General features: G+C 32.7%; 1 protein-coding gene and 1 long non-coding RNA gene across 5 annotated transcripts in view; one reads left to right on the top strand and one right to left on the bottom strand.

The window, feature by feature from the left end:
- Positions 1-24,798, bottom strand: part of LOC105322770 (zinc finger protein GLI4) — a 52,715-nt gene that overhangs the window by 23,323 nt on the left and 4,594 nt on the right. For 3 of the 4 annotated variants that reach the window (XM_011421652.4, XM_011421651.4, XM_011421654.4), the window contains exon 2: positions 12,727-12,856. In XM_011421652.4, the coding sequence (XP_011419954.3) occupies positions 12,727-12,823 (97 nt within the window). In that variant the 5' untranslated portion in view covers positions 12,824-12,856. Of the gene's footprint in view, positions 1-12,726; positions 12,857-21,826; positions 21,931-24,798 lie in introns of those variants that run through there. The other variant, XM_066083951.1, reaches the window with a different exon arrangement.
- Positions 4,957-24,599, top strand: LOC105322772 (uncharacterized). The gene is made up of 3 exons (XR_899172.4): positions 4,957-5,141; positions 6,360-6,466; positions 22,140-24,599. It is a non-coding gene; the product is annotated as an uncharacterized lncRNA (long non-coding RNA).

Here is a 24,798-nt window from a genome sequence, read left to right as displayed (position 1 = left end):
AAAAAATTGAAAAACCCCATGTGGTCTTTATACCAGTACAGAACAGAAACCATATTTTTTCTCTAACATAGATCAGTGTCTGAAGAAGATTCCTTCAACACTCACCCCCAAACAAAAGAAAATCAGGAAAAAAATTAAAAAATCAGATTTGAGATTGAACTATAACCCTAAAATTCATTTTCAAGATAAAAGAAAAACAGAAAAGAAAACGATTGAAGAGTTCAGATCAAGGGTCAACTCCAGGAAGTGGAACTAATTGCCATACTAAAGCAGCAAAAACTATGTTTCTATAAAACATTTCATGTGCTAAATTGATTTCAAAAGGAATGAAAATTCCACAAGGCCTTTGAGTTCGTCTGGAGACATCATTCAATATGTGGTTGTGAATCCTGAACAAAAAAATCATACTTCAACAAGTTTGAACCCTTAGCAATCAGTGCTTCAATGATAGGTTTAGGTAGCCACTATAGGAAAATCTAATGGCTTTGCCACAGGTGTGATGAGATGGCTTTTGTCTCCTTAAACCAGTGTTAGTCAACATGAAGGATTTGATTCTTCAATAGCCATCTTTTTTTTTAAAAAGCAGAGACGTCATAGCTTCCCCCCATCGGGGCATTTATCAAAAGTTCTTGACAATTATCAAAAGATCCGATCAAATATACTACTCAATTGAAAGAAATTGGTGGGCAAAAAATTAAACTGAATGACAATATGATCTAACACCATTCATCTGTCAAAATGTCTGATCCAGGCAACGATAACAAAGCAATCTGTATGCCGACTGTGCGTTTTAAAAAAAAAATGTCTGAGCAACAGATAAATTTACTTTGGTCTCGCCTGACAGGTTCCTGCAATACATAGCAAATGTCACATACCTACATCAGTCATTATATGTAAACCTCCCTTGTATTATTTACTTCACATCTCATTTAATTATCAATCTGTGTGTTAAAGCCCATCAGGAGTTCCCTATTTAAAAGCCATGTGGACTGCACAAGGTGTATATGTTAGAGCAATACACACACGATGATATGCAATCGAAGAACCGACATTGAAAATGTAAAAAATAAAATATTAAATAGATGTTGTTATTAAAAGCACGGAGGCTCACTTAGGTCATGATCATTATGCTGTTTACTGTACAGTAGTAATCAGAACCCTTTCAATTGTAGCTTGATAGTACAGTATTTAGTGTCAAACAGAGGTGCTTAAATCTAATTGTAACATGAGACTTGTTATAAGGAATTGATTGTATAAATTTAAGAGAATGATTCACTATTAGTTTAAAGCAAATTCATTTATCTGATGATATATGGTATTTTTTAGTATGTAAGAGTGGATAAAGTATCAAACAACTATTATACCAAAAACAATGAATTTTTACATTATTATACAAGTGCAAGTATACACAGTAAAATTATTTCCTAATTCATGTATAATGGACGTACAAATGACTTAAATCACTTTCATTAGAGCAATTAATTCACTTTTTCTTTGTTACTGCAAAGTTTGCTTTAAACTGTGTTCTCTTGTTGCCAAGTTCAGCTCAGCATAAAATTCACTTTATCTAAGGCTAAAAGATCCAGGCTGGACTGTTCACTGTTGCCATACAGCTGAACTGGGTATGTGGAAAACTTGGTTGTACTGATAGTGGTTAATAATAAAGCCATTTGCAGAGTCAAATAAGTATCTACCAGTAAGTATCTTCATTATAAAGTCTATAGAACCGAAGCTCAAATTTTGGTAATACATGTACATGTATATTTTATTGGGTATTGTAAACCAACATTAATTCGCGACAACATTATTTCGCGATTTACTGGAGATGAACTGGTTTGCAACTACTAACTTTTGCAAGTAAGCTTTATCTAGACCCATGTTATTATTACAACCATACAACAACCCAAGAGCTTTTACACTGCAAGAAATATTCACCACCACGATGCTCTCGCGAATCTCGCAAAATTTTTTCACTAAAGCCTAAAAATTAGTTTACTGTTACTTGCTGGCAAAATAAGTTGGTAACAGTAACTCATAATTCATAGTTGTATCTAACACAATTCCAGTATCTAGTTTTACATGCAAGACCCTAGCTGAGCTACATCTCACATCATTTTTAAAGAGGAATTCAGTTTGTTTCTAGCAAAACTCAATATTAAGTATATATAATAGTTACTGACTAAAAATCCTTTTGAATTTTATTCCCAGAAGAAAGGTATATAGTCCCAATGTTTATCAAGAGGAGGTTGTGAGAGGAAACATGGGATGCCCATTATACTGACAGATCATTAATCCAGCAAAGAGCAGCAAGATAGCTTTGAAGGGTTTGTCGGAGAGATGGAGTGATCCCCAATACCTTTTCACTGACAAAGAGGGAAGGTGTTTTACCGTACCTATATTGTTTCAAAGATGGAAGCTGATACTAACCATTAGAGTTTTGTCAAAACTCAAGAAATTATCCTTGCATTGCCTTCTAAGTTGGTGTAAGTCTATATGAAATAGTATTGTAACATTTGTATTGTGTTACTGAAATGTAATGAAACAAGAGAGGATCAAGATCAAGTTTCTTCATACCACTTTATGTACTCATTTACAACCAATAAGTCTTTAAATCACTTATTTAATTACTTCCATTTAAGTGTTTAATATATGTGTTACCCTGGTTTTAAGGAACTTTATAAAAGGTTTTATACTAGTTATGCATTGAAACCTTATTAACAATTTAAAAATTGTTCAATCATCATTAGTAAATTAAACAAATATCCCTACAATACAGGTCTTATTATATGGCTTATAGCAGAGAATATCACCCTAAGCTTGGTGCCATAGAAGTATTTCAATCTACTCAAGTAACTCTATCATGTGTAATCTTATAAGAATGCATGAATTGTCAACCAATTCAGAATTGTAAACATTAAATCTATGGCAAATCATAAGAGCTGCATCAGAATCAAAGCTTTAAATGTTGTATTTCAGGAAAAGATCAAATAATTTCAGCTTCAAAATTGAGAAATTCGTTAAATGTAAAATATACCACTGTCACTGAATATAATCACTCATATTAATAGAATCTGATTGAAAAATTTACCCATAAGAGAAAAATTGGGGCCATTGCCTTGATCACTACTTTGAGAAGATTTACCTTTGAATGAAAACAAATGGTAAAATTCAGTTGCAGCAACTTGGAGTACTGAGAACTTATACACTCCAAATTTCAAAAGAAAACTGAACAACAAGAGTCAAGTATCTCCAGCTCAGAAACTTTTGAATGCAATGAAACAAAATGGAGTATGAACATTATCTTGTATTTTGACATTAATGTTACACGTATGCTGTCAGATTTAAAGTATTCATAATGTAACTGCATATGAACTGTGTCACTCCATTCCCTATGCTTGTATCTCTGGGGCCACACACATACAGTAAATGGTAGGTGGGCTTGTGTTTTGCGACTCAGGCTGTGTGCAGTACAAAATGGAGGCCATGCAAATTTCTAACATATTGTAGAACATCTAAAAGACATATTGCATCCTATTTTGGAATTTGTTTCACAAAAATCTTTACTTGCATTGTGAAGTTTTTATAATTTTGTCAAATTCTATGACAGTTGCTTCAGAATAGTATAAGAAATGTTGAGTCAAATCAAAAATATAAAAATTAAAGTTTAATGCATCTAAATGTGATTATAATAAATAGAATAAGCGAAATTAAAAAAGAGGTGACAAAATTCATCTATACTAAATGTATACTGTTTTCTGTATTGAAAAAAAGATCAAAAAGAATTTAAATGAACTTTTTAATTTAACTCTCTCTCTCTCTCTCTCTCTCTCTCTCTCTCTCTCTCTCTCTCTCACCTTTTAGATTCACTATAGAAAAATAAGGGATAAAAGGTATTTTAACTTTTGTAAGAAAAATGGAAAATGATGAAAAATATTTAAGTCACCATGAATGTTTTAAAAAAAACACCTCACAATTATATAATATTAAAAATAAAGATTCAAAAAGTTAAAAATGCATTAAATGCATGTAATCAAAATAAAGATAATGTATTATATGCATCTAATTACTCATTTTTTATAGTTAACATTCTGATTTTTTACTATATTGAAGAAAAAAGTTTTACATTCAGCAAGTGCATACCTTCTAGAACTTCCAAAACCTCACTTATAATATCCAGCGCGACAAATTTCACTTTAAAAATATTCCATGAAAAATTCAGTGATTTTGCGACGATCAAAATTTTAATCCGTCAAAGTATGAAAACTTTCCGAATATCCAGCAATTCCTTGAACAACCATATTTTTCCCCAAACAATAGTGTAGATTTCAAATTATCCAGGATCAAATTTCATGTTTTGTAAATACAAACACTTGAGCAGTTCAATCTTCTTAAAACAACACTGAATTCTTTTCCATGATCATCACATTTCAAAACACAATATGCTAGCTATACTGCAAAAATTCGATAACGAAACTCTTTATAACAGAGAGAAATCATCTAAACAATAATTCTCCTGGTTACAATATCGAAAAGTGTTGAAACTTACAATCTGTCAAAATCCAATAAAAGATAGAAACTGAGAAAAAAACAATAGAAGTCACTTTTTTTGGCTGTAGCAATATTAACACACCTCCTGTTCCCTTGCTTACAAGAAGTCTAACAGATCACATCTTCTCCGGTGGTATGAGGGCCCTGATGTGGGTCAATACCTCCCATACATGTTCAGTCAGCCAATATACACACCTGAATTGAATCGTTTTCTCAACAAAATACACGATTAGGCCTCTAAGTGGATCTACAGGTAGTTTTGGGATAAAAAACACTCCATTAATTATGAAATTTGTTTAACTCCAAATCATGCAACCCTTAATTAGGCCTCTAATTTATGTATATTCCACGTATGACGTTTTATCTTTTTGGCTTCCCCCTATTTTTTTCTAACAACGCTGTAGACCACCCAAGTTACGCTTTCAAACTGCATATGTCTGTCAACGCTATTCATACAACCCCTGTTGGAAGAAGTGATCCTTGCCCACTAAGATCTATTTTCTTTTCATTAATAGATAAAAGAAACATTTTTTCGTATTTTAAAGCTGGATAAAATGTTGAGATGGAGGGATTTTAACAGTAAAGCTGTTGGGGTGAGTATGTAATTATAGCCTCGCATCATTAACTTGACAAAATTTAAGCAATGAAAATTAGGGGTTTTATGGGAGGTTTTCTTTATGGAATCACAGTAAGGTTTCCTTGGTTACAGATCCCATTAAGAGATCTTGATTTCAATTAAATTGTTGACACTGAGTCAACAAGTGAAGATACTTTTAAGAACAAAATGTGTCGGAATGTTTAGCAAAGTTAACCAATTAATTAGGCAAGAAATTTCTATATCCATTCAAGTGTTTCAAAACAAATAAAATGCTTGCTGAATAATATTGCCTCTCTTTTCAATGATGGCTTTGCATTGTATCATATGACAACTGATTTTAATGGACAAGCAAAAAATGTACTGGTTTTTGACAGCTGAAAGAAAGTCTTAAGTTTGCAAAATTGAAATGAACATGCATGCATGCAGATGAAACTTGCCTATACAGTAAATCTTATTCTCATGCATGCCCCTAATTCACTTAATGACAACATTTCTTCATCTCCCTCATCATTCTTTGTCCTTTAAGTATGCAACCCCCACCCTCAGTAAGTTTTAACTTCCATTTAAATGCCATATTAAATGGAAATGTCACTGATAGAAAGGTTTTCAGCAAGATTCATGTGGTCAGACCCTCAAGCCCTCAATTACAGAAAAAAACCCTTTAATTAAGAAAGCTAAAACCTAGATATCAGTTTACATTACTTGTTTATTGGCATTATAATTCGTTAATACAAAATAGATAGCTAATTTTGTTCTTCAAATTTGTTTTTGAACTGTGTCTATTGAGGATTATCAGAAGATCTCATTTCAAAAGGATCCACATCTTCTTCAACTCTAGGGACATCTGTTGTCTGTGGCAACTAGTGTTTGGAAGTCAAGAAAAAGGACAATCTAAAATTCAACAGTAATTCAGAGCCATTGATTCTTTGAATGTTATAGATCTATGCCCTTTCCAGACTTTTCCTTTTTTTACAAGAGTTGCCTCTTTAAGACTTAAGCTAAAAACCCTTACCATTTAATATATAAATAAATCGCAATAAAATGCTTTCTTTAGTGATTCAAGCAGGATATGAAGGTGGAGACATTGCAGAATTTTTGTTGTTGCAATGATCAACATCCAAAACATACCTATGCCTACAGAAAATAAATTGCAGCATCTCCATTGTCTGAAGCACTTTGCATTTAACATTGAAAGTTTGTTTCTTTTTTTTAGGATATGTCAACCTTCATACATGATTGTGGTCATGGTTACAGTAAATGCTGGGATGTTGACGTTCTCTCACTCAGTATGATGGTCAGAAGCTCTATTTTGGTCTAGAGGTATGTCTCACAAGGGTACAAGGGTGTTGCATATATGTCTTTAATTATGCCTTTTACCAGTTTGTTTTAATTTTGGTCAACAGACATGTCCAAATGTTCTTCAATAGGTATAAGCAAAACTTGGATCAAAAAGTAAAATTGCCCAACAAATGGTCTCCCTAGCTGCAACCATCAGTACTTAAATTGTTATGATGTCTTGAATTAATACAGAAAAATAATCTCTAAAGGAATATAAACAGCAATTAAGGGTCAATCATTCAACATTTAACCAAAATAATATAAAGCACTGAAACAAACAATGATAGGTAAATATTAAACATTTACAGTTTCACATGAAGAATTCTTTGGTTCTTTATAGTGTTTAGAAATTTATTTGAGTTTTTAATATTGTACATACTGCTAGAACTATATAATCCAAGAAAATATCATTTAAAATTTGCTCTCTATCCAATGAGATTGTCTGAAAAATTGTAAGTTTTTGGCTTTTGGTTTTGTTTCTTGGTGAGTACTGTTCAAATAGATTAGTTTTATTTTGATCAAATGATATCTTATGAATATGATATTTTATTGGTTAATTTTATAATTGAGACAATTTATTAGTTAATTATTGATCAGAACTTTAACATTTACAAGCAATAAATTTCAAATGACAAAAAGTCAAACATTTTTGCATAATTATGACTGCAAATATAGTTCCTTCAATTAATCAAAGTACTGAAGTACTGACGGGAGTTGATTTTATCGATTATTATTTATTTTAAATTCAACGATATGTAATTTTGCATGCATGCATGGCAAGTAAATTCCTATAAGTATTTTAATTACGCACATTTTTTGTAATATGAATTGTCCTACATGAAATTCGTGAAAATCCAATATCAATCATGTTAATAATATTCAAAGAATTAGTCTATCAAACTGCGTATCAGTAATCGAAATAGTTATGATAAATTGTATGGATTCAAGCAAAATTGAACTCTAGTCGTTCAACCGGACCCTCAGTTGTATCCTTTAATCTCCGACAAGCAAGAGAGACTCTCTGCTTGTCGGAGATTTACGGAGACAGCAGAGCGTCTGGTTGAATGAGACTATATTAAACTCTGGCGTAGGAATACATAAAATGTACGACTTCAAAAAATATCTAAATTGTTCGTACCTTTAAAATCTGACTATTTACAAGGTATCTAAAAATTAGTTTCCTTGAAAAACAATGCTTAAGAACTCATTACATTGAATTTATTGATTAGAACTAAATGTTGTCAGCGGTGTTGATTTGTGCTTAGGTCCAAACACTGTTCACTTTCGGTTTGCCTGAGTAACTGCCTAGAAGAGTTGATTAAAATCAACTCCCAAAAAGTGATCTCTCTAATTATTTTAGTTCTGTAATTATATATATTTTATAAGCTTTTATCCAAAATTCTGATTTAATATCATAGGTATGAAACAAATAATATTTCTATTTTACTACATGTAATAAGTTTAATGTCGAAACAAAATCTGCATCTGCAAGTAATAAATCTTGGGTGTCTTATCTAAATACGCAAAGTTTTCACCATCTTGAGCACTTGTGAAATGCAAATAATAGCAGTTTCAACAGAACATTACAGTTTTCCAAAAATGAAATAAAAATATTTTCACAGCTATGTTGAGATTATGTCAATCTGATTTCAGAATTTTTTAACACACTAAAAAAATCCCAATTTGCCAAAATTTAATCATTTTGTGAACAAATATTTGCTACCGGCTGAATAAAAATTCTTCTCCTCACTGTGTCTGCAGAAGTTCTCAATTATGAAAACCATTCTCATTACAAAAAGATTTTTGCTTCGTTAAATGATAATTTGAAATTTAAATCTACAGCTGCATTACTTCGAATTTCCCCGGTCTAATTCTACATAATTATTAAGAATGTGGTGCAAAAAGGATTTTACAAGCGCTGGTTTTTCATCCTTCTTAAATTACCTTCATGAAAATGGTTTTATCGGTAATATTTAATAGTTTAAGGTCATCAAACTAATAACAAGTTAGGGTCCTTAAGTTGAACTCAACTTTGGCCCTTAACCATATAAGCATGGCATTTTCTTGCTTTAGAGTCTTTGTTTGGAATATTCAGTTCAGTAGATGAATGAATGATAATATTGCTACCTCAATGTTTTTTAACATTTTTTTTGCATTGGGTCATCATTTACCCACAAAGGTTAATCTTGGCACCTAGTCACTGCAAACCTTCAATGACACCCCTATCACAGAACAGTCATGTACCCAGAAAAAGTCTGTGTAATAAACACAATACCACGATAGTTATCTGACAATGACTGAAGGCTGCCGAAATACCCCCATGTCATCTGACCAAGAAACAAAAGACAATACACATCATGCCAGACATTGGTATTTATCTCTAGGTTCGGTGGGAAATTCAGGTGAGGGGAAAGAAAACCGATCGCTTGAACCAGATTATAAATCAAACACTCCTCTGGGGATAGAAACACCTTCAAATCTTAAATCACTTCCAGTTAAAAAAAAATTCAATCAGTTTAAAATTGAATTTTTTCCATTTCTATGGAGCTTCATTTTCTTAATGGCTTTTATGTCTTTCATGGAATCCTCCTCGTGGCCATAAACAAACATTTTGGAACAGCTTGCAGAATTACAGAGTTTATCCAACTGTGTATGTCAGAGACTGATGTTTTTCAATTTTTTTTCAAAATTTCCACCCATGAGTCACGTAATTGCATGGTCTAGAATGTCTTACACTCATTCAACCCATCATCTTTTATTTCCACAGCGTCAAGTTTGGTGGAACTTTGACACTACTAATCGCTTTAAACACGACACTTCAAACTGACTCAAATAAGCTACAGGGAGTTTTTCTTACTGCCTTGCCAACGACAGAGTAAAATTATTGATAGTTCATATCCAACATATATAGAACCATTTTAACAAGACCTTGGACTTTCGGTTGGGCGTAGCTATTTATCTCTTGCGTCAAAACAAGTTAAAAATGACGCGGTTTCATGCGAAATATACACCGATAGCGTAGTCTTAGCTCAAAAGCCAGACAAATCTTGTTGATTTCACAGAGCTTTGGCTGAGTGGCCAGAAATGAAACAGACAGACCTACGTCACATTGCTGTTTGACACAACTACCCAAAGTCCAAGCTCTTGTTAAAACGGTTCTATGTACCTAATATACAGAATAAAAAAGAAAGTGTCATGCTTAACTAGTTCTATGGTATTTTGATATGAAAATTATAATCCACAATTTTCTTCACTAATCTGTTTTGTTCTGATAACACTTTAATTATCCTCAAAAATTTCAACTTACGATGGAGTCTCCATACCCCAACTTGGTTCGTTAATTTTACACCGAAAATCTGAGATACAGATAACTCTTTTTGTGGCTTTATGATAACCAATAAATTTCATGTATGTAGGCATAATACCAGTGAATTTGGCTCTTCATTAAATACTTTAATTCAGTACCTATGTTCAAATTTCTGCTTGAAATAGTTCAATAAGTCATTTCATCCAAACTTTTCTGTTTGTTAGAAGCCCTGCATCTTTTCTTTATATTGGGGTTGAAGGTTGTTATAGAGAAATAGGTAATCAAAGTATTGATATTACTGTTGCATGGTATATGAGTATTCACATTAAGGGTTGTTGCCACCACTTATTTTTTTTATGACAGTATGTCACAACTATTGTGAAACAGCATGTTGGTATTGCAGATTTAGTGTGTCAATCTCTGTAATGCAAAGGGTATTGCTTTGGTCTGCTGACCAGCATGTCCTGAGTTCAAATACAGCAGGAACGTCTGAAAGTTTATTTTTCCCCCAAAAATTGAATTTTTTAGCGACATTTTCAAGTCAAATGCATGCTTGAATTCTATATCTCTTAGGAATACATGTAGTATTAATTGTTAATTCTTTTAAGTATTGATGGCTCTGTATTGTAAATGATGTAGGACTGTTAACCATTTAAGGAGGCCGATTTGGGGTTTTTTGCGGAAAAACTACAATAGCATAACTCTTTATTATTTAACCATATGTAATTTAAACCAACTCTAGTTTATTTGTGAAGGTTCATGGAAATCGACCATCTGGTTCTTTTTAGGGACCATCTCAAAATAGAGGTACATTTGCTATAGGAATATATAGGAAACTGTCATTTTCCGCAGATCAAAGCAGTTTAAAAAAATACTACAATAGCTTTTTTTCTCAAATTGTTATATATGATTAGTAATATCATTTCCTACCTTATATGTAAAAATCACCAAATTTTACCGTCTGGTTTTTAGTGGGGGCCATCTCAAAATATTAAAATGCACCAAATTTTGCTATATATTTGGATCATCACGAATGAGGATTTGTATAATGGATTCATTCCAAAAATAAGGAAAATGTCCTCGAGGATAGCATCATTCTGTATATAAAGTTTCAACAGCGTACAATTTTTACTTTTTCTTTTATGTTATTTCTTATAACGTACTCCTACAAAGCTTCATTTTATCATAACGTCATAAAAGCGCAATGGCAATGCTCCCCTACCATACAACGTAAAATCGTGTTAAAAATTAAATTTCCTTTAAAAATCTAAATATTTTTATCTGTATTTTGTTTATTGTGTTCAATTTTATAAATGATATCGAAAAAAATTCATAAGAAGTATAAATCAACTGTATTATATTAGAATGCGCAAAAACGTGCGCAATGCAAACTAAAGTCGGCCTCCTTAAGGAATAAGGAATCATTCTTTGAGTATTATGTGTTTTGGTCAAGGTGTAATCAAATCCTATAGAAGCTCGAAGAGCTTTATGATAGATTTGATCAATTGCCCGACCATAATTATCACCACATAATATTTAAAGAATGATTCGAAATAACATATTTCTAACAAAAATTATAATTTCTTATGATACCATCTTACACATTTACTGACTATAATATCAAATCTACTGTAAACATATTATATTTGGCGAGTACGATATTTGGCAGAAAATAGTTTTTCAATAAGTTGGCATGGATCTGAATTAGGGTTATTCCTGAATGTTCTTATTCTTTTACATAAATGCATGGCATTTACTGATGTACCTGACTTAGCAGAAACCATATTCTGCCACAAAAAGCTAAATAGAAATAGAATACACAGCCAAATGTAACACATTTACATTACCAGTATATGATATGTCAAAATGTCAGGTTCAAACTAGGGTGCCACATGGAACCATCTTCTTATATCATAAACTTTGTGTAGAGAAAGAATGAAATGTTCATACACAGCTTGATCAACAATGAAATTTTTCAAATCTATGTATATTAGACAAAATACTGTTGGCTGAAAAGTTTACTTGCATTTAATAGCCTAAAAGATTCTCATCCTTCATTTTTATTAGAAAGCATCAAATTTCAATCAAGATAGTATTTGGACTAGGGTCACAGGTTTCTCCAATACTATCATATTACTCATGTTTTTAAGCAAGTTTACGCCAATTAAACTTGAACTTCAACCCTGGTTTCTGCTCCACAAAAGGGGAAAGCTAATACTTTTGTATTGCACCTTAGTAACTGAGAAACCTGAACAATATGATTAAAATCTTTTCCCATTTTAATGGTGAATCCAAAGTTGTGGGCAAAACATGGTATGCCTCACCCATTTTTGATTTTCTTTTGTCAACCTTTTAAGTGCGTTTGCACACAAAATCTGTCCGTTTTCCTCACAAAGCAATCATGACCATGAAGAAGTGTGAATTTAGATCATAGAAAGCATTTTTCTCACTCACTTAACACCTAGTGATCTTTGCTAGTATACAATTAATTTAAGGTCCTTCCCATTAGGTCCTTGATCTGTTGGTTTCACACTGGGTACAGGTATGGTAAGACTATGGGTAAAAATTAGTCTATCCATACCCTTATTGGTAATCTAGCCAGTACATGTATTTCATTGTACTGAGTTATTTTTAACACTAAATTACATCTACCGTATGTTTTTAGTTCTCTTAAATTTGAATAAATACCAAAACAAAGAAACTTATAACAAGCTTCAAGATAATCAAACTTTCAAATTCAATATATTGTTCATTTTTATACCCAAAGTAAGACATGAATTAATTTTCAAGTACGTTAGTATGCTGATATTGTCAATATAACATTGTTCAATTTCAATAATAGTTATCATAATGACCCCCAGTTCCTTTACATGATTTGATCACCATTGGATCCTTATACTTTCCAATCCCAAGGATCAATACTACATGTACTTACCATCAGGCCCAGATGCAGCATCTTTGGATTTTTTGGTGTCAGGGTTGCTTGCTTTAGCAGATATCCCATTGCTGGATTCTCGGCCCTGGCTGGACATTATGGCCTGTGATCTGTTGAACCACCATCACTCCTGTTAATACATATAATTATACATATTAATATAAATACATATCTCTTATATCAACTTGAACCGTCAATACTAAGGGTTTATTACTCTGCATATCATACATTCCAGTGATAGGGCTTTTGCATTGAATGAACCCATTCTGTAAGCCTAAGAGTCTACACTATAATAGTTTTGAACTACTGAACCTTTTCAGGTACTAGTACTATTATAATGATAAAACGTTTGATTTAATAGATCTTTGAATACTAAACAACTGAAACCCATTTCCACAATTACACCCTCTGACATTAACAAACGTTTATGTAAGTTATGTAAGTTATGTAAGTAAGGCCTCAATCTACTTCATGCCATGTTGGCCAGTCAAACAAACAAGACAGACTGCAGTCTCATTTGACAACCAGGCCTGAGACTTCAACTTAATAATTGTATAGCAATATTACAAGGAAGAGTGAAATAAGAATTCCTTAAAATAAATTGTGCACAGCAAAATGATCAGTAGAACATCTGTTTTGATAATAATATCAGTCTAACATTCTATGTAACACATGTACGATTAATGCTACAAGAAAAAAAAGGGTCATTTTTAAGTCTTATAATTGTCATTTCTTAAAGGAACTTCGTAAATTAAAATAAGTACATATTTTATTAAGAATAAAAGAAATAAAAACTTTCTTTACCAATTGAATTGATCAGTTAAAAGAATTAAAAAGCTAAATCTTAGGATCTTTTTAATGCATTACGGTACTTTTAGTACTTTGATTCTTCATTTTAAGAATTCCAAATTTGAAAAGAAGAAATCAAATCTTATTATATCTACTACAGAATTTTATTCATTTTTTTAAAATCATTTATATATGCATAATTAATTGTAGATTCATAAACTGGATTTTTAATTAGACAAAAAAAATTAGTCCAGCTAGGGCACAACTTTCCATAAAAACATTGGTTGATCTTCAATATTCTTTTATCAGTGTATCTATACCGGTAAATAATGAAGACTACAGATGCTCCTAAATAATGAATTACTCATACATAATTAGATATGTATTATCAAGTTGGAAATGTTTGTTATTTTTTGAAGAAACTGTACAACTATTTTATCATGTTGCAAATTATCTGGTCAATTGGTCAGCCTAGCCTTGTGCGAAGTCATGCATATGATTTAGATTTATTATATTTACCAATACCACAAACACAGGTGCAAAAAAAAATAGCACAATATTTGAGCTGATCATGACGTCTTGAACATAAACCATAGCTGATGACAAAGGCAGAACTCTAAACAAACACGACTATATGATTTACGAATCTCGAATCGCATAATTCTGTCAATTCCTCATAATACAATAAAAGCCAGGTGAATAACTGTTGTGGTACTTTTGTGTACTATCACTGAGGTTCAACTATGTGAAAAAACATTGTTTTCACAATTTAAAGTTATATGCAGACATGTACAAGTCTATTTAAAACTTCGAAGATATACCAAGCCATGAAAATATCAAAACTGCATACCTATAGCCAATATCTTTTACTTTTTGGAAATTTTTAAAACATTTATTATCTTCGATTTTTGGGAACTCAAAGTATATTGGTAAATTCTGCACTCAAAGCACTTGGTCTCTGCAGAATTCTATAACATTTAGAATGTTCGCTCTGTAATACCCAAAAGTTATCTATGAAGCACTTATAGAGCCAATCTGCACCTAACGTTAGCACTGTCTGGAATCGTTATTTAATCAAATGAAATCAATTTCAACAAAACTTAAATTTAGCTTACTTAATTTCCATTCTAACACCCCCCCCCTCTTTTTTTCTTTATGAAACCAGATTGGCGAAATTAACATCTTATCTTTATCACCTAGAAAATACAAGTACTTCATTATAAACAAGAATAACATAAGTAATTTGCCTTTAACGTAAGTAACTTGCCAAATTTGTCATTTATGTAATCATATATTTGAAATCTAAAATCATTGTGCAGTCAAATGACCTTGATACCCAAGTTCATCACATGGCACAGCCTTGAGGTTTGACCCCTGCTGCTATTTAATCTCTCATTATGATTCTTTGTCATACATGTTAACAGTAACAAATTAAACATCAAGAAATTGACGAACTACAAAACTTTTAGGTCATGACATATCAGTTATTAATTCATAAAATGCTAATTACTAAAAAAAAAGTCATAAGCATACTCCTTTTGAGTTGTAGGGGTTTGCAGAACTTTAGGGCCGGGATAACCTGCTGAAATATTTTGATTATAGGCACAATTTTAGGAATATATAGGTAAAAAAGTATTTTGTTAGGTGTGCGTGCATGTACCAAATCGCACTCATTTTAAAACCAGCAACCCATTCTCCTCCAAGAAGAAACCCCTTTTGGATAAAAATAAATTATAAATACATGTATCACAAATGTATCAGGAAATTCAATTCATGCCATGCAAAGTAGAGCATTGTTTAAGATTACATTGTGGCTTTGAAAAAGAATAAATGTCCATTTCTTTTGGGCCTGCACATATGCTGTGCCACCACACACCTGATGTTTAATGCTACAATTAATTTTCTGAACAGAATCTGCGCATTAGATCACAGCAACCTATTGCTGCAGACGCATCATATTCAAGACAAAGGAATTCTTTTTTTATACAATGAATTATTAATTTCTCAATGCAACAAATCCTGAATAACAATGTGAACCTTTTCCTTAATTCAGACAGTATAGCAATTAAATTCTATTTAAAACTACTTGATCACTGCAGGGTTAAATGCAAAACAAGTTTGTCCAGACCTGAAATAATGTCTTGATTGACTTGCATGATTTTACAGAGTGCAAGTCATTATTTTTCTTTTCTTTTGTTATACTAGATTTGGCATTATCATAATCTAGGTTGGTTTGTGTAATACATTACTTTTCTTAATATTTCCCATTTTTTTTAATGAGCAGAGATCCAAGGTTAAGTAACATTTTTAAATAAATAAATGGAGTTTTCATGTTACAATGTCATAACTATGAATCATCTTTGTCTACATACAAATGATATACAAGAGGAAAATAAGAAAATTGTATAGTTTGTTTCCATGACAACTCACAGTACATTTCCATTATTATGTCAAAGGTTTGACCTTACTGTTTAGAAATGACATAGAATTTGGTCATTTAAAAAAGTCTATTTTCTGCAAAATAATAAAGTTTAAAGTTGATTTTAGGTATTCTACATATGTAGAATATAATCCTTGGTTAATCCTTGATCATCAATTGATAATCTTCCAAAAAGTTTCAACAACTCATTCTTTATATCCAGATAATTTTAGTGTGTCAATGTGTCAAAAAACTTGTGAAAATGAATTTAAATTGGGTAAATATGCAAGTAAAACCTTTTCTGTTTTCACAAGTCTTTTTTGTGATTAAAGAGTTTCTAATAACAAAAAATTACCAGACATTATTTCTGCCAATTCGGTTTTTTGCAGTGTGCAAGTGATTAAGGGAATAAAAGAGAAAATTAGCTAGATCATCACAGTTGGAACTGTGTTTCAAATACAGGTAGTTATAAATTCAAACTCTAAAAATAGTAAAACCTTTGATTGAAATTTAGAAATTCTTATCCATTCCAAACCTTATAAAACAAGAGGCCCATGGGCCACATCGCTGACCTGAGGAACAATAGGTATGATAAAATCAGCTTAATGGAGTCATAATACAAACTATTTGGACAATGTACAATAATACATGTAGATCCTGTATAAATAAAATCCATTTTCCCCTGGATATTCTTATGTTTATAATCATTAGTCCCTTTTCTAACAAGATGATTTTATAGTCTTATCATATGTTGAGTATTGCAGTTCTCAAAATGATCCTTAACAATAGTTTATATATTAGATATAAACGTACATCAAACTATGAACCTTCTCGGGAGGCCAAAGAATTGTCCTGGGGCCAAAGTCTTAACAATTATAAAGAAACATCTGGCTGATTAGTTTCTGAGAAGATTTTTAAAGATTTACCCTATATATTCCTTTGTTAAATTTTGACCCCCCCCCCATTGTGGCCCCACCCTACCCCTGGGGATCATGATTTTCACAACCATGAATCTACACTACCTGAGGATGCTTTCACACACGTTTCAGCTTTCCTGGCTGATTAGTTTCTGAGAAGAAGATTTTTAAAGATTTACTCTGTTTATTCCTATCTAAAACATCGACCTCCCATTGTGGCCCAAACCTACCCCCAGGGTTATGATTTTCACAAATTTGAATCTACACTACCTGAGGATGCTTCCACACAAGTTTCAGCTTTCCTGGCTAATTAGTTTCTGAGAAGAAGATTTTTAAAGATTTACTCTATTTAATCATAAGTTAAACTTCGACCCCCCATTGTGGCCCCATTCTACCCCCAGGGGTTATTATTTTCACAACTTTGAATCAACACTACCTGAGGATGCTTCCAAAGAAGTTTCAGCATTGCCGGCTGATTAGTTTCTGAGAAGAAGATTTTTAAAGATTTACTCTATATATTCCTATGTTTAACTTCGATCCCCCATTGTGGCCCCACCCTTCCCCCGGGGGTCATGATTTTCACAACTATGAATTTACACTACCTGAGGATGCATCCACAAAAGTGTCAGCTTTCCTGGCTGATTAGTTTCTAAGAAGAAGATTTTTAATGATTTACTCTATATATTCCTATTTTAAACTTCGATCCCCCATTGTGGCCCCACCCTACCCCCGGGGGCCATGATTTTCACAACTATGAATCTACACTACCTGAGGATGCTTTCACACAAGTTTCAGCTTTCCTGGCTGATTAGTTTCTGAGAAGAAGATTTTTAAAGATTTACTCTATATATTCCTATGTTTAACTTCGATCCCCCATTGTGGCCTCACCGTACCCCGAGGGTCATGATTTTCACAACTTTGAATCTACACTACCTGAGGATCCTTCCACACAAGTGTCAGCTTTCCTGGCCGATTAGTTTCTGAGAAGAAGATTTTTAAAGATTTATTCTATATATTCCTATGTAAAACTTCGATCCTTCATTGTGGCCCAACCCTACCTCCGGGGATCATGATTTTCACAAATTTGTATCTACATTACCTGATGATGCTTTCACACAAGTTTCAGCTTTCCTGGCTGATTAGTTTCTGAGGAGAAGATTTTTAAAGATTTACTCTATATATTCATTTGTTAAACTTCGACCCCCCATTGTGGCCCCACCCTCAGGTGAGCTAAAAAGGTTAAGTTTACAATACAATAAGTTGTTAAAGTTGGTTTCTGGAAGAACAGACTTTGAAAATTTTCTTAATAAATATTGACAAATATTTTACTTTTTTAAGCTTTAGTTTTTAAGATCTGTGTACAAACATAGAATTGTGAGCAAATCGCTGTATCTTGCTTATAATTCGAAGCTTAACACTCAAATATGGTTAGTAAATAGAAATTGTAAACAATTAAACACAAGAAACATGCACTACATGTATAACAAATAAAGAACACAATTTATTTTTTCGAAATGAATCATATATATATACATGTATATACCTACATATTTCCGTCAGCGATATCAAACTCTATTTAAACTGAATAAACTCGAAAAAATGCCGAGCATCTCAACAAAACCTATTGCATTAATCTACATGTACCATTACGCAAAAGATAATGCCGAATTACCGATAGAATGAATTGTATTTCAGTACCCGTCCCCTATATCCGATTTTGCTTAATTTGCGCAGGTAAACAGTTAACTGTTTGATTTACCGAAGTCTCTGTTTGATTTGATACGTAAAAATCACGAAATACAGACGATAGTTTCCAGGTTACAAAGCATAATGAGAACGAAACGAAAATCAGAACAAGCTAACACCAACGTCATGTGTGAAAACTGTCAACGCATTGAAATATTTAGCCTCAATTTACTTCACAAAATCGGCACCAATATATTTTGTATGTTTCAAAATTTCCCTTCATACGCGAACTGTTGCACAACAAGCAAATTCATCATAGTCAGATCGACCCTTTTTCGTATAATGTCATGGCTGCTTTAAACAAAGAACCTCGTTTTAGAAGTATGGAATCATTTTACCGGATGCCGAACCCGAAGCTATTAAACTGATTGAAACACGCATTTCCTTTATTATTATTTTCGTAATAACTCAGATTTGAAACAAAATTTCCACTTAATTTTTGCAATTTATATTTTCCTTCCCATAAGGATAATTTATGCTAAACTATGTTGAATTTGCCTCGGTAGTTCTTGAGAAGAAGATTTTTAAAAATGCACCCCCCTTTTTCTACAGTTTCAAGGTTTTCTCCGCTTTGAATACAGATCAAACTTTTATTTCTGCAATTTATATTCGCCCTCCCATAAGGATGATTTGTGCCAAATTTGGTTGAAATTGGATAAGCGGTTTTAGAGAAGAAGTTCAAAATGTAAAAAGTTTACAGACGGACAGACGGACAGACGGACGGACAGACGGACGACGGACAAAATGTGATCAGAATAGCTCACTTGAGCTTTCAGCTCAGGTGAGCTAAAAAGAAGAAAGATTGCAGTACTTTCATCAAGTTCGATTAGGATTCTGACCTTCCTCTTTCCCCTCCCAAATTGTAAAACTTGTAACACTAGCAAGAACACTGATTAAAATTCAGACCCCAAGTTACACAAGTAATTACCAAGTAACCCGATGAGATAAACCTAGAACAGCTCTTCGCAAACAGATAACCCTTGTTTCCACCCATCTCGGGATGAAACAAAACATGTGGCTCTAAATCATCAACAAAAATCAAGTTCACATTTCCTTCTCATTAGTTATCGGGCAGGGAAATGCAGCAGATACTGAGAATTTTTTGTATTCTTGGAGCACAGGAACCAGAGAACTAGGTCAAAGCTGAACATTTATAAAATATATGTAATTCGTAACAAGGGTAGAAGCATTGGTTATGTTGTTGACAAGTTAGATGATAATGAAATGTTCAAGTTTAGCGTCTACCTGTCATAACTATTAGACTTTATAAAGTTTCAATTCTTGTAAATATTTCTCGTTCCTGCATGACACATACAAAACTAATAGGTATTTAATCCAAACCAAGATTTACATGTAATTGCAATGACTATGTTTAACACTGCTTGTTGCGTTTACAATCTTAGCTATAGATGACATGAAGACATTTCAAGTATATAAATTATATATGGTACTTCAGGCCTCAGAAAATTGCTGAGAATTCTCATGTTATTAACCAATCCATAAACAATATCATATGCATGTCTGAGAGATGTTTCCTCCATTTACATTTTGCCCCATTTATGCCCTCATCGTCAGATTTTACAGAAGGTTATTTTAATCAGTAACATCATATCACTATTATTTAACACAACTGTGTTAAGGAAATATTTTAGAAGTGTGATTATACAGGCAAAAGTAGCCTTCATTAAATCACAGTATACTGTATACAGGGTTATTTTCATCCATTTTTATTTTTGCCCTTTTTCATTTGCAAACGGTTTGGCCCCAATTCTTGAAATTGCCCAGACACAGTCATGTTTAAAGAGTGATAAAAAAATAGGGCCAAAATAAAACAGGGGCAAATACCAGTACTTCCCTGTATACAGTATTTAAGTACATTATACTTCTTTTATTATATTCTCTTATATTTCCAAATATGTTTTGGCTTCAATAAGGCTTAAATGCTTTCGTGGATCCAGAAAATTTTCCAAGGGGATCCAAGGCATAATTTTGGTAATTTTATGATGTAATTTAAAGAAATTTGAATTTTGCAAGGGGAGGGTGTCAGGAGAACCCCCCTGCCCCCATCCCCCACCCCCCACCCCAATACACACACATGGGGAGGGTGTCAGGAGAACCCCCCCCCCCCACCCCGATACACACACAAGGAGAGGGTGTCAGGAGACCCCCCCCCCCCCCCCGATACACACATGGACTGAGGCCTGCACAGGTTGAGCTTTGTGTGGTGACAGTGAGGTCTTAATACAGTGCACTGGTGCAGATGTCAGTTCAGAGTTCTTCCAAGTGAAAAATCTCCTCTTTATGATAATACAAACTTTTGCTTGAGATGGGGTCTTTAATTTGGCTAATTTGTAAGCAACTTTCCATTGAATTCACAGCTGTTGAAGCAATCAAGGTGGTTGCAGTGCAACAGAAGAATTTAGTTGATGTAAAATACACACATTATTTTTTTAAATGCTGAGTTTTAACTTATAATTTGTGCCAATATTCTATTCCATTTCAAATTGATGCTTTAGGCAAATTATCAGACTAGTTTTAAAATCTTAAAAGCATATAGCAGAATCTGCTACCAACTTTAAAGTATTCTATCGGCCAATAATAAGCTACAAAACAGCCTTGACATAGCAAAAGCCCTGACCTTGACCTTAAAGAGTTCTACTGAGATGGCAATTAACAGATGATATGGGTTTGGTTATAGACAGCTATAAAGAAACAACTTTCATATCTTATCAACATAAAGTGCAAGGTCATTGGATTTACTTACCCTAATGGTCAAATATCCCTCTCTTTTAATGATTAAATAAAACACAAACTAAAATTTTCTCTTAGGACATTTATGTTGCAATTTCTTTAATGATAAGGATGATTGATGTATTCAATGTATGCATTAAAGCAACTTGCATCCCAAACATTATATGAGAAAAAAGAAAATGATTGAGCAATGAAATCCCAGATTTTTAATATATCATTAAATTTAGATAAAATGACAGCAATTCAATTTTTATTCAATTAATGCACACATACAAAATATTAATGATAACCATACCCTTACAAAATCAATGTTGATCTCCATGACATTCATATAAGCGTTAGATTTGTGTTAGTCTGCCAATAAAAGTCTACCGCATTGCATATTGGTATAATTTCATTTCCATACCATCAAATAAAAAATAGGATTACTGCTGTACATAATTCTTTTCATGAAAAGAAATAAAAATATTTAGATTACCATAAATTATGCATGTGTCTCATATGCTTTCTAAAATGTCCGATGCAATTTCAGATGACAAATTGTCTGCACTTTAGTCCCATGCATAGCAAGTTTCCAAACTGGAACAAATTCATAAAATTAATAAAAAAACAAAAAATAGTCCAGTATTTTCAGAATGTGTCCAGGTTCACAAAATTAAGACTGCACGTGCCTATATAATAATAAATTGTAAAGGTAACAGCCATGAAAAAATGTCAAAGGAATTTTCCAGATTACGCCTCTTATTCATGTAGTCTCTAACTACATTTGACCAAATTCCATTCTTTTACAGGTTTTTCCAATACACAATACCATCTCCAGCTGGAGTTTGAACAATAAGCCCCCAAAGGATCAAAAGGTTTGCTTCTTACAGAAGGACAAAGACTTGTGAGACACAAATCGCCGGCTTTTGTCTTAGACAATAAGAAGATACCTCGAGCCACCACCAGAGCTGAACTATACCTCTCTTTGTTGTAGGGCAGACCTGAATGTTATCTAGATTTTTGAACAGTGTATACCACCTATCTAGACCTATCTGTACAATGTCTAAAAAGCCCACTACCCAGTAGGTAGAATAGACAGAAGCGGTTACAGATCATTCACTCTGAACAGGGAGGTTCTATACACACAAACACCTTGGAGCTGTAATTATGGCACACATTTACAACTCATGGAGAGCCCTTGAACATTATTGGATATAGATCATACTGCTCCAAATTTTCGAATGACATGATGGAAAGATGGACAAATGAAAGAGGCTTTCTCTTTTCATTCAATTTTGAATCAAGGGATGTGGAAAAAAAGGGGGCAGTGAGGGGAGGGCCGCTTATACCCTTAATTTTTTGGCAAATGTAAATACTACGAGGGCTGTTAAAAAAGAAGAGTGTTCATGTTTTTATTACCTTTTGTTTTTATAAAGAAGTTTAATTCATTCTATTTCCTGTGTAGTTCTAAAATATATTGATATACTCAGGAATGAGACTTTTTTCAGCTTTAGACTATATTTCATTTTAAGATTCCAAAAATCTGCTAATTAAGGGAGTATCCATAGACTTAAATTAACATCTATCACTCTCTCCATTATGACCTATGCTTTAAACTTTTCCATAAGAATAATCCTTATGTGTTTTATAATTATTTTTTGAAATTATATATCAATAACTAAACCTGTGGATCAGATCGATAAATGAAAAACTAAAAATGACCCACTGAAACTCTACAAATAGTCATATCGCTGCAAAGTATCAAAAACAGAAATTTTATTACGACAATTTAAAAAAAAAAATTTTAACCAGCAACTTTTCACTAACAATGGATGGGGAATATAAACATGAATAAAATGCACCACATGCCTCTTATTGTCACAAAATTCAAAATTAATACAGGTAAGTTCATAAGGTCCAGGTATGTCAGGTGTACCTTTAATCATAATTAATCATGGCGCATTTCAAAACAAAGTCCTTTCAATTTCACATCAAAAATTTTGATCAATGACCATCATACTTTACATTATAATTCTAATCAACTTCCTCCAATAAAGACGTTCACAATATAAACATGCATGATATGAATTTAATTTGTAAAGGAGACAAGATGATATTTCAATCTGGGCTAATCAGTGCATTGTTTTCTGCTCAGGGGGGAAATATTGCTAGAAGTAACAGAAGTTCAACTTCTAACCAGATCGAGTGCCGCCATGCAAATCTGCTCTGCATGCACCATATCTCTAACTGACCGGCTACTTCTGGGAATGGCATTCCCAAAACAGCTGTCATTCCGATGCCTCATAAAACAGTTAGCGGAGAAATTTGACCTTATCACCAAGATCACAAGAAAATCCATTCATCATACAACCCCCCTAAAAAAACATGTTTCCTTCCCCCATGTCTTTCTTCGACCTTTCTCATGTGGTCCACACTTCCTGTGCAGTTCAAGATGTTGATGCTTATATATGCAGTTCTGGTGCTAATCATTTCGATCAGAAGGGGCCTGTAATATTGGTATTCAAAAATTAATTTTTAACAAAATCTGAGCTTAACCGGTAAAACCTAAAAACCTTAAAAAAGTTGGATTTCTATTGAAAAAATTCCTGATTAGCCTCTTATGATATAATAAAAAATATCCTGCTAATTGATTAAACAAATTCTGTATTTTTATTGCTCTTATTTTGGGCAAATATATAAAATTATTTTGAATCTGCCAGAACTTCCGCTGTTCCTTTATGACAATTAAGGCATTATGTTTAAGGTTTAGTTGGGAGGATCGAGACAAAAAGGCTGTTTTTTCTGAGTGATGTGAAATAATAAAACCTGATTTAAAGGAAACTGTAGAGTTTGATGGATTGGAGGCCTAGCATGGATGTAACCTGTATTTAAATTGAAATTTTCAGAACATGGCAAATTCATAATGACTTCCCTTTACTTGCCTATTACAAAGAAGTAATGTATGTCAGATGTATTCATCGAAAATTTACATTAATTTTAACAATTTGATTCACTGATATGACCAAACATCGGATTTAAAGGGTCTCATTATATATGGATACATACTTGTATACACACTCTCTCTCTCTCTCTCTTTCTCTCTCTCTCTCTGATTATAAAGCACTAACTTAGAAAAATAAATAGACAGTGAACATTATTTGTATTCTTCATGCTAAATTATTTACAACTTAGTGGAAAGAGGTGAAAAACAAAACACAATCACATATTAAATGTCCAAAAACAATTTTACAAGTTTATTATTATAAACTTATTTTAAAAAAAACCCATATTTGCTGGTTTTGGCAGTTCTTGAAAAAAATTAATATTATTATCCATAATTCATGAATACCATTTATATTACATAACATTAATAACCTAAAATTATAGACATGATATTATCCCCGATCATTATCTCTATAGCATCCTTACCATATTGCTGATGTTAATATAAGCAGATATTCTCTTATT

The sequence above is a fragment of the Magallana gigas genome, chromosome 5, assembly GCF_963853765.1.
Source record: "Magallana gigas chromosome 5, xbMagGiga1.1, whole genome shotgun sequence".
In the NCBI taxonomy this organism is placed as follows: Eukaryota; Metazoa; Mollusca; class Bivalvia; order Ostreida; family Ostreidae; genus Magallana; species Magallana gigas.
The sequence above is the reverse complement of the archived record's forward strand: the minus strand, read 5'-3'. Positions and strand labels throughout refer to the sequence as shown.